Consider the following 14223-nt stretch of genomic DNA (forward strand, 5'->3'; position numbering starts at 1 on the left):
GGCTTTCATTAGGGGAAAAGATGTAACCTTCTAGTCCTCGTGGTTGCAGAGACAAACTTGAAAATGTGCTGTGAGTGCACCGTAAAGGCTCAAAACCCAGAAGGCATATAAAAAGAACCTAAAATATATTATTTTCGAAAATCTGCTGATGATGTCGTAGCCATCATCTTTTGTGTTGGGCCCCCAAAACATCATGAGATTGGCTAACTTTTTTTTTCTTATTGGGGTCACAATTGTTCAGTGTAACATACTGTAGACTAGTCTGAATATGAATGAGGAGACTGTAATAACGTTTGACTGTTCTGTGAATTGTAACTCTGGCTAATACAGCACACTTTATGCATTTCAATATTATAAACGTAATTTAGAAAAAAAAACCTCCCACAACATCAGTTCAGAGTAATTCAAATAAAAATACTTTTGGGATTTATCCAGTTAATCTACAGAATATTGCAGTGCCTAGTTTCAGTTGAGATTTTTAAAGTATCAAAGTATTTTTCAAGTCAGTATTTTTTAAATGTCAGATGAATGAGGAGGAAAATAAACCATGTCAGGACTCTGTTGACTGGGCATCTAGCAAATAGATACTAGTATACAGCACTTCAGACATTTACTTCTTAAACACTTTGGGTAAGAGAAGAATGACACTTGGGGAAAAATGGCTGAGTTCAGTGTTGAAAACCCACCTGTTAAAAAAGTGTAAGCAACAATATATTATAATACAAACTCTTGCATGCATCTTGAGGTTCTAATAATATCACAAACCACTGAGTTTTACAGATGATTTCTTAAAGTATCTTTCTTATTCTGTCCCTGGTTAGTATTTGAAGACACATTTTAAAATGTTCAATGACTAGGGAAAAAAATCTTGAGCACATTTTGTATTTTACAGTAGGTATAATTGATGATGATGATGTTGTTAAGTTTGTCTGGGGATGAGGATGTGGTAAGTGAATCAGCTCTGACCAATGCCGTAATCTTTTTGCACAGTTTATAGAGTTTTGGTTTTGGGGTTTTAAATCCTTAAGGCTGCCAAAATGACAAAAGCCCTGAAACCTTACATCTCTGATATTTATGATCTTGATAAAATTTACAGGAGTGAAAGCAAAATGGCAGGAAACAGCCTTGTTCTACCAATCGTGCTTTGGGGTCGCAAAGCTCCCACACACTGCATATCAGCCATACTGTTAATGGATGATGTTTCAATGATTGTCACAGGATGTCATGATGGACAGATATCTCTCTGGGATCTTTCATTAAATCTAGAAGTAAGTCTAAATCTTGAATTTTAATGTTTCTGTATTTAAAGGTGCGTATCATTATCCTGAAAGCGGATTTTATATTTTGGTATAATTATGTCTGTTCCAGAAAATATGCAGTTGTTTTCACACTGCTCCTTTATCCTCCTCTCTTTCTCACAACTAATCCCTGATTTTGTACCATGAACAACTCGGTGTTATGTAAAGAGCTTGGTGTACAATAGATAATTTAGCCAGTACAGCTAACTTAATATACGCTGCAGTTCTTATAATAAAAGATGCCTTAACTGTTAAGTCTTTTTTTAAATTCTCCTCAAAAAGCGTATTTGTACTGGCTAAACAATTTGAATAACACCTCAGTTATGCAGTTGTAGTTTGCATCTGCAAATCAGATTAGCTATCCATGCAGGATTTCTGTTGGACAAAACTCTAAACCCTAGTGCCTAGTATTCAGTATTAATTATTGATATTCGTAGGCTTAGTGTTTTTTTTTCCAGAAGAGATTTGATTTTTTTAAATAAAAAATCATTGCATCGTGGAAAATCAATAAATCCAGCTGAAGATTGGTATCTCGTGTCACTTGTTTCTGGGCCTTTTCGTTTTGGGGGACAAACTGCTAGATCAATTTGACATGAATGACAAATGTAGGTAAACTTTTTAGTTGGGGTTTGAAGCCAGTAATTGCTCATCTCAGCTGACAGCCAGTAGCTGAAATGAGAGTTCTCACACATGCCTTTCCAATCCTTGTTCCCTGGGAGCTAATGTTGGCTAGGGTAATTAATTTTTAAAGCCAATATTTCCCTTCCCATGTCTGATGACCTTTCTTGACCCAGAAGCTGCAAAAGCTGCTGCATTTCTTTCAGCTTCAGCTGATTGGTTTATGAAAACAGACATCTAATCTTGGAAATTTACATTTAATTTTTTTTAAATACTAACTTTTAAAAAAGCACATCCTTATTCGTCAGCCTTTATTTCTTTAGAAACAGGATCAGAAGGGAGATTGATAGTTTGAGATTGAGACTGCTTACTTACAGGTTTCAGCTGCTGACTCTTACAGCTGCAAGTGCCCATCTCAGATGGGCTTTTATGGCCTATGGTGATTTGCTGGAAACAAATAGCTTTCAGTTAAAAAGCAATCCTCTTAGAAAAGCAGTAACACAAATCAGGAAGTGGAGTTATATTGGGTAACTGCGGTTCTCAAGCAGTTAAAGGCACTTGTTTTTTTAACCCATGCCCATGCAAAACATGCAAGTGTCTAATACAACCAGAAACCTTTGAGTGGAGTGGAAATACTAGCTATAGGTCATGAAGTAGATATGGTCTTTCATAAATTTGAATAATTTTTTGTTTTATTTTAAACTTTAAATTTAAAACCCTTAATTTTGGGGAAGGACACGGTTTAATGGAAACTATGAATTAATTATTTTTATAGTAAAACAGCATGACTTATCCAAATTTAGCATCCGATTTAAAAACCCTTGGTAGAGCCAGGTTGAATAAAGTTATGGGTCTTTCAAATACTTTCATTTCAGCACCTGTTGGCAGTTGGTTCTCTTGCACAGCAGACCAGCTTGTCATAGAGCTAGCTTGTCATAAAATACTCATACTTTTAAAATATTATATTACCACAGGTGCACTAATAATGTATCTATCTATCTATCTATATAAAATCCTCTAGAAAACTTTTCTTGTCTTTCTGGTTATGTGGTTAACTGCTCTGTTAATAGTAGGTACAGTGTGTTTACTGTATACTTTACTTCTGTAATTCTAGATTAATCCCAGAGCGCTGTTGTTTGGTCACACAGCTTCAATTACATGTTTGTCCAAAGCCTCTGCTTCCAGTGAAAAACAGTATATAGTGAGTGCATCTGAAAGTGGGTGAGTTTTCTATAGATTAATTAATGTGTAGATTTGTTGATTTAAAATAAAGGAAATTAGAGATGGAAGAGAGATCAGGTCACTTACAACAGAGTACCCCTTTCCAGTGGAGGTTTCCTAAAGTATTTTTATCTAGTCCTTTAAACACCCTACTTCCAAATAGTCTATGTGATGGGACTTCTCTAACCTAAGAACTCGATTCTTCTTGAAATTGCCGTTAGATCTAGAAGTAAGTCTAAACCTTGTATTTAATCTTTCTGTATTTAAGGTGTGTATCATTGTCCTGAGAGAAGTTTTTATTCTTTGGTGTAAATGTGTCTGTTCCAGAAAGCATCTGATTGTTTTCACACTGCTCCTTCATCCCTCCCCTCTTTCTCTTTCTCACAACCAATCCCTGATTTTGCACCATGAACAACTCAGTGTTCTACAAAGAGATTGGTTTACAGCAGATAATATAGCCAGTAAAGCCTACTTAATTTACACTTCAGTTCTTATAGTAAATATGCCTTAAAATTTAAATCTTTTTATTTTTTGGTAATTCTCCTCAAAAAGAGTGTTTTTACTGGCTAAACACTTTGAGTAACACCTCATTATGCAGTTGTAGTTTGCATCTGCAAATCAGATTAGCTACCCATGCAGGATTTCTGTTGGCCAAAAACTGATTGTCTTGAAATTGTGGCAAATCCAGATACCCACATCGTGATGAAGAGGAAACAGCTGCCTATGTAGGTGGACTCAAGCTTAGCTTTCACTTAACAACCAAAAACACTGGCCTGTTGCTTCTGAGAGACACAATTTTAAATCAGGACAATGAACAGGCGTGTGTTTTTACTTATCATGCCTTTGCCTGTCTGTAGTCAAGCTCTCAGTGACTTCAGTAGGTGCAGGATAGTCCTGCTAGAGCTTGTTGGTGGGGAATAATTCCTAATATGTAGCTTAAATTTAATTTCTTTTCTATCATTTTATTAATATTTATCATTCGGTTCTCCTTTGTTCACTGTTTGAAGCTTTTCTCATTAGTTGACAAGGATAATTTTGGAAAATAAGTTTTTAAATAAAGCATATTATTGGTTATGTTGAGTAAACTTTCAGTGTAATGCAAAGGATTTAAACACACAACTCCTATTGACATTAATAAAAATTAATCATGATTAAATCACATGGTACTATGCTGAAAATTTACTCTCTAATGTAAACAATGTCTTTATTAAAAAAAACAAACAACACCCCCAAATGATACTGTAGCAACTGAAAAGAAAAATGTATAACAAGTTGTATTACACACTTATGTTTTAAAATCTGTTGATGTACTGGTAAAATGCAGCTTCTGCATTTGAACTATTTTATTCTGAGGTTTGATGAATCTGTAGAATGTGAATGTACTTTGACTACTGAATAAAAGGTAACCAAATATCCATCTGTCCTTTGTCTAATTTGCTGTGTACATTTTCTGTGTTAATTTTCTATAACCACAACCTCCATATCTTTTGAGACAGTCCTCTATGGTTGGACTATTTTTCTTTTTCCAGTGGAGACTACCAATAGCAGAGTAGCTGCTGTTTGAGCATTGACCTGCTTAACCCAGGGTTGTGAGTTCAATCTTTGAGGGGGCCATTTAGGGATCTGGGGCAAAAATTGGGGATTGGCCCTGCTTTGAGCAGGAAGTTGGACTAGATGACCTCTTTAGGTCCCTTCCAACCCTGATATTCTGTGATTCTGTACTGTCTGTATAATTTATTTGGAAATATTGAATAGTGTCCTGTTTAACTGCTGCAATCTGACCTTTGTTTTGGAGAAGCAAGCAGTTCATTTTCCAAAAAAATGACCTTTGTTACCCATCCCAGCCAGCAAATATTACTTCAGCTGGTGCATGATCTGACCATGTAATGTGGAGAACTTTTGCAGAACTCGTCTGCTTCATTAGGCATTTAGGAATTAACATTAGAGCTATTCTAGTATGTAACGGATGATGGTATGAATAAAATGTGTAATCTCTTTCTCCGATGCAGTTCTCTCCAGCAATCTGAGAGAGTGAACTGTTGACATAAAGAAGTTAGGGCTGCATCTGCTTGTCTATCCACCTTGTCTTTTTTTATAAGATCTGTCCCAGTAAGGATTCTGTGTGCATTTGAAATGTCCTCCAAGTATAATCTTTCTTTTCCCGAAGTGTTGGCAGTGTTTTAAAGAAGTCCTTAAAAAAGATTTTTGCTTTTGGTTGGGAGTATACACTGATATTAAAAACCCAGCAGTTGTGCCCATCAACCATGTAAATTGTCCCTCTTTATCCTTAAATTGGTCTTTAATTTGAAAAGGTATGTGTTTATCAAATACTATGCCCACTAGTCTGTTCTTTTCTTTGGTTGAAGCAAAAAATGTCTGCTGAAACCGGTTAACTTTCATGACCATAATTTATCCATCCTGAAATGAGTTTATTGAACAAGAATAATCTGTGTTTTGTTTTTTTTTAATTCTATTCTACCATGGCTTTTTTCCCTGTTAATGACATCATTGAGCCCTTTTACATTCAAAGATGTCACTTTTAGGAAGACCATTGAGAGTAATTGTTTAGCTTATTGAAAAACTTGAAATTATTGTGATATTTAGCTGTTTGATGTCATGTATCCTTCTCTGGTCAATGTCTCACCTGTTCTGATTATGTTGCATTCATGATTGTGTTCCTGAATATAGCCTGGTTTCTGTTTTGTAAACTTCCATACATATATTTCTTGTATTAATTCCCCCCGCGTCCCCCCGCATCCTGTTTTTTCCCTCTCCTCTCCTGCATTCCCTTTACTCTAAAACCACAAATAAAATACCAACATAACATGTAAAATAATCCCCAAATGACTGTGCTTTGCTGAACTCTGTACTCTCCCCACGAGCGCTTGGATTTCTCTTGCAATCCAAAGGAGGTACAATTTTCACTTTGACCCTCAACCTTAGGGATAGATTACCATCTGATCATTTGAGTTATGGGGAGGATTTACACAGAACCCCCTAAACACTCTTCCCAATCCCCTCTTTATTTTCTCCAATCTCCTCCATCTTTGGATTCCTTCCTGCCCCCTTCGTCTTATTGTCCTTTTATTTCATCTGTGTTTTAAAATACAGAACCCAACTGTTAATGATCACCCCCAATTAAAGCAAATTCATACTATTTCCTTTATAGCATTTACATAGTTATTCAACTGTTCATTCCTGGTGACTCCCAAGAAGTGCCTTCTGGTTAGTCTTTAGGTTATTCTCAGGTGTCCAAGTTCTCTTGTTCAGCTTCACTACTGCCATTGCCAATACAGTCGCTGGAGACGTTCTTTTGTCTTTTCTTTCCTATCTTCTTTTTCCTGGATTTCACTGTTTGCCAAGAGTTTTTCAGACGCTTATCTGTAATTACTGCCTCTGGAAAGTTGTCTTCTACATATGAGATTTGGATTTTTATCCCAAGTGGCTGGAGTTTGTTTCCCACCCCCACACTTTTTTTTCAAGCTTCTAACTGTATAATGCTGATTTTAGAACCGGAATGAGAGTTTAAATGGGAATTCCCACCTGTAGCAGATATGTGAGTGTTGCTGTAATTTCCCCCAGCTCTCTCCCCTTTTCTAAAGTTAGGGCAGAGAGGCCATGAAAAAAATTGCAGCTTGTGGTCTTTGAATATGAGCTCTGAATGCTCTCTGGCTTCCTTCCTAATTATTTTTTTCTGCTGATAATCATGAATTTTCACATTAAAGTCTCCAGGTTTATTATTATTGAGGGAGGGAGGTTAGCAGCATCCTATGTGATCTCTCCCCTTTTACCTCTTTTAGGAAGCTCAGATGTAACAACTCCACAATTAATGTTTTTGCATACCAGATTGGGTTTCCTCTTTCAGCATTTCCAGGCAGCCCCTTATTTCTGTTGTTCCTTCTCAATCTGTCAACCAATTTAAGATGCATCTCTGCAGCTCTGCTCCATCAGTGCCATTCAGCTCTGCTGTTCTTTTTCTCTCATATTTGCTTTTCTTAGGCCAGTCTCTAGCACGCTACAAAGTCCCTTCCTTCCTTCTTTACTGCAAGAAGTTCGGTGTCTCATCATTTCTCATGGCCTTAAACTCAGATATCATCTGCAGAATGTAGCCATTTGATTTTTCCTCAGCCCTGGTATTTCTGCCTAATATGGCTGCCACGTATTCACTTGGAGTCTGACAGGTCTCTCAATGCAGTGAGCCTGAAACACTCTTCTTAATGAGGTATCTTCTTAAAATTTTCATATTTTCTTGGAGAATCAGTCCTCTGCTCTGTCTTTTTTGGGAGTTAGCAAGGCAATCTACCTCCATCATCCCCTCAGAGCTCAGCCTTCAGGCACCCCTGTTATTCTGGCCCCTGTTGATCTCCCCTGATTAAGCTAGTTTTAACAGTCATGATCTTCTTCCAGTGCTATTTACTGTGGTGTGCATATCCTCCATGCACCTGAGACCAGAAGATTTTTCAATAGCAGTGTTGTTGGTCCAGGTCTGTGCCCTATGCTTCCTCATGTTCAGAACCAAGGGCGCATAAAGGGCAGTATGGACTGACCTCCTCTCTAGTTTCTTTCTACTACTTGTAGTCTGTGATGGAGTCATTTAGTGTCCTCAGCTTTTGTTAGCTGAGGACACTAAATGTCCTCACAGTCAGACCCACTTTTGTTTTTCTTGTAAATATTTGTTCTTAGATAGTTAGCTGTTAGTATTATTTAGATGGCTTTGGGATTTGACCTGCCCCTTTCCCCCTGTCAAGGTTCCTCCCCCACTCTGAACTCTAGGGTACAGATGTGGGGACCTGCATGAAAACCTCCTAAGCTTACTTTTACCAGCTTAGGTTAAAACTTCCCCAAGGTACAAATTAATTTTATCCTTTGTCCTTGGAATAGCCACTGCCACCACCAAACTCTAACTGGGTTTACTGGGAAACATAGTTTGGACACGTCTTTCCCCCCAAAATCCTCCCAACCCTTGCACCCCACTTCCTGGGAAAGGCTTGGTAAAAATCCTCACCAATTTGCATAGGTGACCACAGACCCAAACCCTTGGATCTGAGAACAATGAAAAAGCATTCAGTTTTCTTACAAGAAGACTTTTAATAGAAATAGAAGTAAATAGAGGTAAATGAATCACCTCTGTAAAGTCAGGATGGTAGATATCTTACAGGGTAATTAGATTCAAAAACATAGAGAACCCCTCTAGGCAAAACCTTAAGTTACAAAAAAGATACACAGACAGAAATAGTTATTCTATTCAGCACAATTCTTTTCTCAGCCATTTAAAGAAATCATAATCTAACTCATACCTAGCTAGATTACTTACTAAAAGTTCTAAGACTTCATTCCTGTTCTATCCCCGGCAAAAGCAGCATACCGACAGACACAGACCCTTTGTTTCTCTCCCTCCTCCCAGCTTTTGAAAGTATCTTCTCTCCTCATTGGTCATTTTGGTCAGGTGCCAGCGAGATTACATTTAGCTTCTTAACCCTTTACAGGTAAGAGGATTTTTCCTCTGGCCAGGAGGGATTTTAAAGGGGTTTACCCTTCCCTTTATATTTATGACACCCCCTTACTAGCTCCACCATCCAAGGCACTTACTGTGCCCAAGATACCAGGCTTTAAGCCCTGCCTGGCCTGCTCCCTGATCTTCCCAGTTAGTGACCCTCACAGGAGCTTCCTGTACTGTTTTAGGAAATCACACATTCCTTTTAAGTGCAAAACTGCCATTCTTTTTCCTCCTGAATAGACAGTCTGAGAAGTTTTGGCTCTGCAGGCATTTAATGGAGCTCTCTTTGAGACCCCTTTCTGATCCTAAGCCTTCCTGCTCCCTTGGACTCTGATTGGAGCATCCAGGTAGTGCCCACCAGGCACTGATGCTGTGTAGCTCTAGAACTTTGAGCAAGCCCAAGGACTTGTGTAAGAAGAGGCATGAGGAGGGTAAAAGCCCAAACACCCCCTCAAGATGAGGGATAAATTATCCCACAGCTCTTCTAAGGAAAGGACCCTACCATTGGCACCAAGTGAGACTCCACACCCTAGTCAGGTGAGTCTGGAGCTCATGAGGAGTACCTGTCAACATCAGCGGTACCAAGTGCTAAGAGTGCCCTGAAACTGTTTACGCCAGGGGAGGGACTGACCCCTGTACCTACTAGAGAGAGAAGGGAGCCTTCATTTGCACTAGCGGTACTGCACTGCAAGAAGACCGCCTTGCATGAAACACACACTGGTGGATCCACCTAGAGTCAGGAGTCCTATTGTGACAATTGGTCTATAGCTATTGCTTGCTTAGGAATTTAGCATGGAAAGTAGGTCAAATTATTTTCAATAAGGAATGGTATAAACTTGTGCAAGGGAACCAGACAGAGACTAAATTAGTCTAAACATAATAGGTCACATTGGTATAATTCAAGGACTGTGTTGAAATCATGGATGTGAAACTGGAAATTGATGTGTTGAATAGTAGGCGTGTTTGGACAAAATAATGCGGGGGTGGGCTATTTCTCCCATCACTGCCTTTTTGGGTCCTTAAGGAAGGAGACTGTGTTGGGAGAAGAACCGATGGATGCTTCTGGAGTGAGCTTCACCATCATGGTTGTCACCACCACCATATCTTGGAAGCGCAGACCTCCGTTGTCCTAATCCCAAGGGATGTCATGACCAACTTGGGATCCAGATGACATTGCCACTCCTACTGGCTCCATTTGAATCCCAAATACCACCTGAGATTAAATGGGATTGGACTTTAACAGCAGCAGCAGGAACAACAGCTGTAGCTCATACCAAATAATGTGTCTCTCCCACAAAAGGACAGTTATTACCATATTTGATACCATTTAAGGCTCTATCTATGCTACACAGCTTTTAGCAACGTGGCTGTGTTGCTACAGCTGTGCCGCTAAAAGTCATGCAGTGTAGCCTCTGTTTGTCGGCTCTCCTGCCAACAAAAAACTTCCACCCCCAATGAGTGGTGTTTGCATTGTTGGCAGGAAAGCGCTCCTTCCGACAATGCGCTGTTCACACTGGTGCTTGTCGCAGCAAAACTTTTGTCTTTCAGGTTTGTTTTTTTAACACCTCCGAAAGACAACAGTTTTGTTGTTCAATTTCCAGTGTAGACATAGCCTAAGAGACTGTCAAACAAGGGGGTTTTCCTTCTAAAAACTCTGTCCAGCTAAAGGGAAAGGGAACAAAGGTTTGTTTAAAATCAAAGTCTTATTTAATGGTTTACATTTCAAATGCTTTAAGTATTTTTCCTTCTTTTTTGTATCTCAAAAGGATAAAAGAATTTTTAATGGTGTGTTTGCCATGGTGTTAAGTGGGCTGAAGTCTCTATATACCAAACCCTGGACCTTATGTAACTGTTTAATGTTGGATGGTGACTGGGTTATGTGAACACCTTTGGCCCATATATTCCATCTAATTTAATACAACAGTCCCTCCTGCTCTTTGCCTTCTAGGGCTGCATATTCCTTTCTCAAGGACCAGGTGATCTACACCAATCCGGAGTCATTGATCCTTTCAGATCATATACTGCCTAGGTACATTGCTACAGTGTTGTGTCATCTGCCAGTTCCATGAATCTTCTATGGCATAGAAGCCAATGCGCCACTTGCCATTTCCTTTCACCAGCCAGAGTGTCGGAAGGCAGATGGTTGGCTCCACCAGTAAAGTCAGGCAACTCCTATTTTTCTGGTGAACAAGAAGTGGTACTAATGGCTTCTCTGATGGTCCTGAGACGAGAGATTAGCTCCCTGACAGGGCTTCCAGAGCCTTCCGGTTGCCTCCACATTCCTGTGGAATACATTACTGGCCTAGGGACCAGTGGTAGCCCCTTTTAGAATCTTCCCCCATATCCTTATGATCCCACCCACTGGCCAAACTGGGTCTCCAGGGATCCTTACTTTAGCTCTCTGGAGTACAAAGATGCTGGGCAATGCTTTAGACAGAAGTAACCTCCCAGAGAGAAGCTTCAGTCTCCCCAGGAATATTTTGAGGAAGATGATGTCAGGCTGTCTGGAGTGACTCAGAAGCAAGAGTACCAACCTCAGGGCTGACTGTTAAGAAGCAGAGCACAAACTCCAAGCTGATTGTGAGTTCTATACTTAGATTTTACCAACCAAGTATCAAGTGTGAACTCCTTAAGCACTATAACCACCTTAACCTGGATTCCCAGACAGTACCCTTGAGTACTGTAGTCTATCTTAATCACCCAGGTAAGCTTGCCTTTGTGATAAGTGGTCCCTTTCACGAAAAATCACAACAATATTCTGGTTACTCCCAGTACCAAAGGACCAGTCACTTACCCCAGGTCAGCTGCACCTTAAATCCTACACCAAAGACAATGCTTGTAGCCAATCCTATAATAAATTAGCTAAAAATTCTTTACTTAAGAAAAAGAAATGAGTTATTTACAAAGTTAATGCAGGTAACCTACACACAAAAATGAGTTAGTTGTAGGTTCCAAAAGATGGTAGAAGCTTGTATAATAAGCAAGATCTATATGCCTTTTAGGGCTATCCAGGCCAAGCACTGAGGATCTTTTGCTTATGCTTAGTAATCCTTCCCCTCAGTGTCCAAACAGCATAAAGATACATTTCTCTCTTGTCAGGGATTTTTATTCCTTTCCCTCAGAGTTCATGCTGATGGGAAGAGTCCACATGCACGTCTCCTCTTCCTGGGTTTGGCAGAAGCAATCAACAAAGTCTTTGTTCTTTGATGTTTGACAATGGCTCATTTTGGTTTCAATGGGCCTTCTTGTGTGTAGGACCTAACACCTTCTGTAGGAAACCAGCCTTTACATTAATTAATGCTTCCTTCCTGTTTAGTGAGTTACAAAATTACAGAGGTTTACAATGCAAACGCTTAATATAACCTTATAACATGGGATACAGATGTTAAGTGAGATTAATACATGTATCCTACAAGCATTTCATAAACTCTGAACACATTTTTATAAGTCTAACACCTATTTGAATAATACTAACACACTGGTGAGCCAGACTGGTTTCCATCTATGCATTCATCAGTGTTCAGTTGAGGCCAAGGGGCCTTGGCATTACCTGGCACTTGGTCTGTCAGTGTCATAGAAGAATAGCTGGCTCAACCTGTATGGCCGGATCCAATGGTAGCCCTTTCTTCTTTCTCCAAGTTGAGGCAGTGTCACCGCCTGAATCTTGCCACTGGATGATTATAATCTGTATCAAGAGCTTTTGATGAGGATTGTGGAAACTCTCTAGAGCATCCTGGAAAGAGGTTCAAGATCCAATGCCTAGGCTACTGGACATCCACCTGACTACGGGCCTTAACAACGTGGTGCTCCCTGTTATTGAGGTTCTATTGGAACTTGCTAAAATGGTTTGGCACACCCCAGCTGCCTATACACTGACTCTGAAAAGGGCAAAGAAAAAGTACTTAGTTCTATCCAAAGGACTAGACTATTTGTTCTTTCACTCTAGTCTGAATTTTCAAATGATCTAGGCTGTCATGCAGTGTCACAGACTGCACCAATGTAGGTTTCTGATTTGGGAAAGGATGCTAAGAGACTGGATCTTTTTGGCAGAAAGAATTTTTTGTCAGCTGTCCTCTTACTTTGTCTAGCAAATTACACGGCATTAATGTTCACATATGACTATTACAACAAACTGTCAGAATTAGCTAATTAGTTGCTACAGGAGCTCAGGTCCCAGTTCCAGCCCATCCTTGACAAAAGGAAAATTGGTTGCCAGAGGATCCCTTCAAGCATCGCTCAATGCAGCAGATATGGCTTCTTGCTCCATGGTGACTGGTCATGATGAGGCAGGCTTCATGAGTGCAATCCTTATGGCTTCCCAAAGACATCCAGGTAACAGTACAAGATCTCCCCTGTGAGGGTAACAACCTGGTTTAATGAGTAAAGAGGTGAGTCATTTCATTCCCTTAAGGACTCTCCTGCAACTCTCCACTCCTTTAGGATATAAACCCTGGCATCCTGGAGGATATATTCCAAGCCAACTCCTCACAGACACCATCCTGCCTCTTAGCCCTTCTATCATAAAAGGGCCTATGAGCCCCCTAGGAAGTGTCAAAGGGTACAACAGAGCAGGCACAGTGCACTGCTGTCATTCCCTTTCAGTCCCAGCTTCCCACCAAGAAAGCATTTTGATGGGACTGTTGAGAGTCATGAACCAGTCTCCATACTGCCTGTTACTCTCCTTCATTCACCTCCTACCCCAGTGCGTCCTGATGTGGCAACATATCACATTGGACAAATGGGTCCTAGACATCGTCACGACCGGTGACACCAGAGAATTCCATTCTGCTGCTCCTCCGATCCCCTCCTCCCCTCCCCCATCCATCACTCTTCTTTGGCAGGGTTATTGGCCTAGCAGATGGGGGCAGGTAGTAGATGTGATATATCTTGCTTTTAGGAAGGCTTTTGTTGCAGTCCCACATGACATTCTCATAAGCAAACTAGGGAAATGTTATGTAACGGAAATTACTATAAGGTGGGTGCATGGCTGATTTGAAAGACTGTACTCTAAGAGTAGTTATCAGTGGTTCACTGTCAAACTGGGTAGGTGTATCTGGTGGGGTCTGGCAGGAGTCAGTCCTGGGTCTTGTACTGTTACCCCAAAATTTGGACCCAAGGGACCCCAATAATTGCTTTCTGATGTTTGTAATTGTCAGTTTGGCCCATTTCAATGGGTAACAGGAGGTGGCCTGCCCTAGAGGAATTGTCTGGGTTTTATCAATGAGTTTGCCTCTGACCCTCAGAGGACTTCCCAGAACAGACTAGTTCTGTTGACCTGGATACAGCCCTCTGCTCAAACTGTTGATATTCAGGCAGACATTGCTTTGAAAACAAAAATAACTTATTTAAATATAATATTCCCTAATAGATTCATAGATACTAAGGTCAGAAGGGACCATTATGATCATCTAGTCTGACCTCCTGCGCAACGCAGGCCACAGAATCTCACCCATCCACTCCTGTGAAAAACCTCTCACCTATGTCTGAGATATCAAATCTCAGTCCTCAAATCGTGGTTTAAAGACTTCAAGGAGCAGAGAATCCTCCAGCAAGTGACCCATTCCCCATGCTACAGAGGAAGGCGAAAAA

General features: G+C 40.1%; 1 protein-coding gene across 4 annotated transcripts in view; it reads left to right on the forward strand.

Annotated features, from left to right (window-relative positions):
* Nucleotides 1–14223, forward strand: part of WDR7 (WD repeat domain 7) — a 375678-nt gene that overhangs the window by 27192 nt on the left and 334263 nt on the right. For all 4 annotated transcript variants that reach the window (XM_048851745.2, XM_075128394.1, XM_048851746.2 and 1 more), the window contains 2 exons: nt 1097–1268; nt 3031–3137. In XM_048851745.2, coding sequence (XP_048707702.2) covers nt 1097–1268; nt 3031–3137 — 279 coding nt within the window. The remainder of the gene's footprint in view (nt 1–1096; nt 1269–3030; nt 3138–14223) is intronic.

Source organism: Caretta caretta, chromosome 5, assembly GCF_965140235.1.
Source record: "Caretta caretta isolate rCarCar2 chromosome 5, rCarCar1.hap1, whole genome shotgun sequence".
In the NCBI taxonomy this organism is placed as follows: domain Eukaryota; kingdom Metazoa; phylum Chordata; order Testudines; family Cheloniidae; genus Caretta; species Caretta caretta.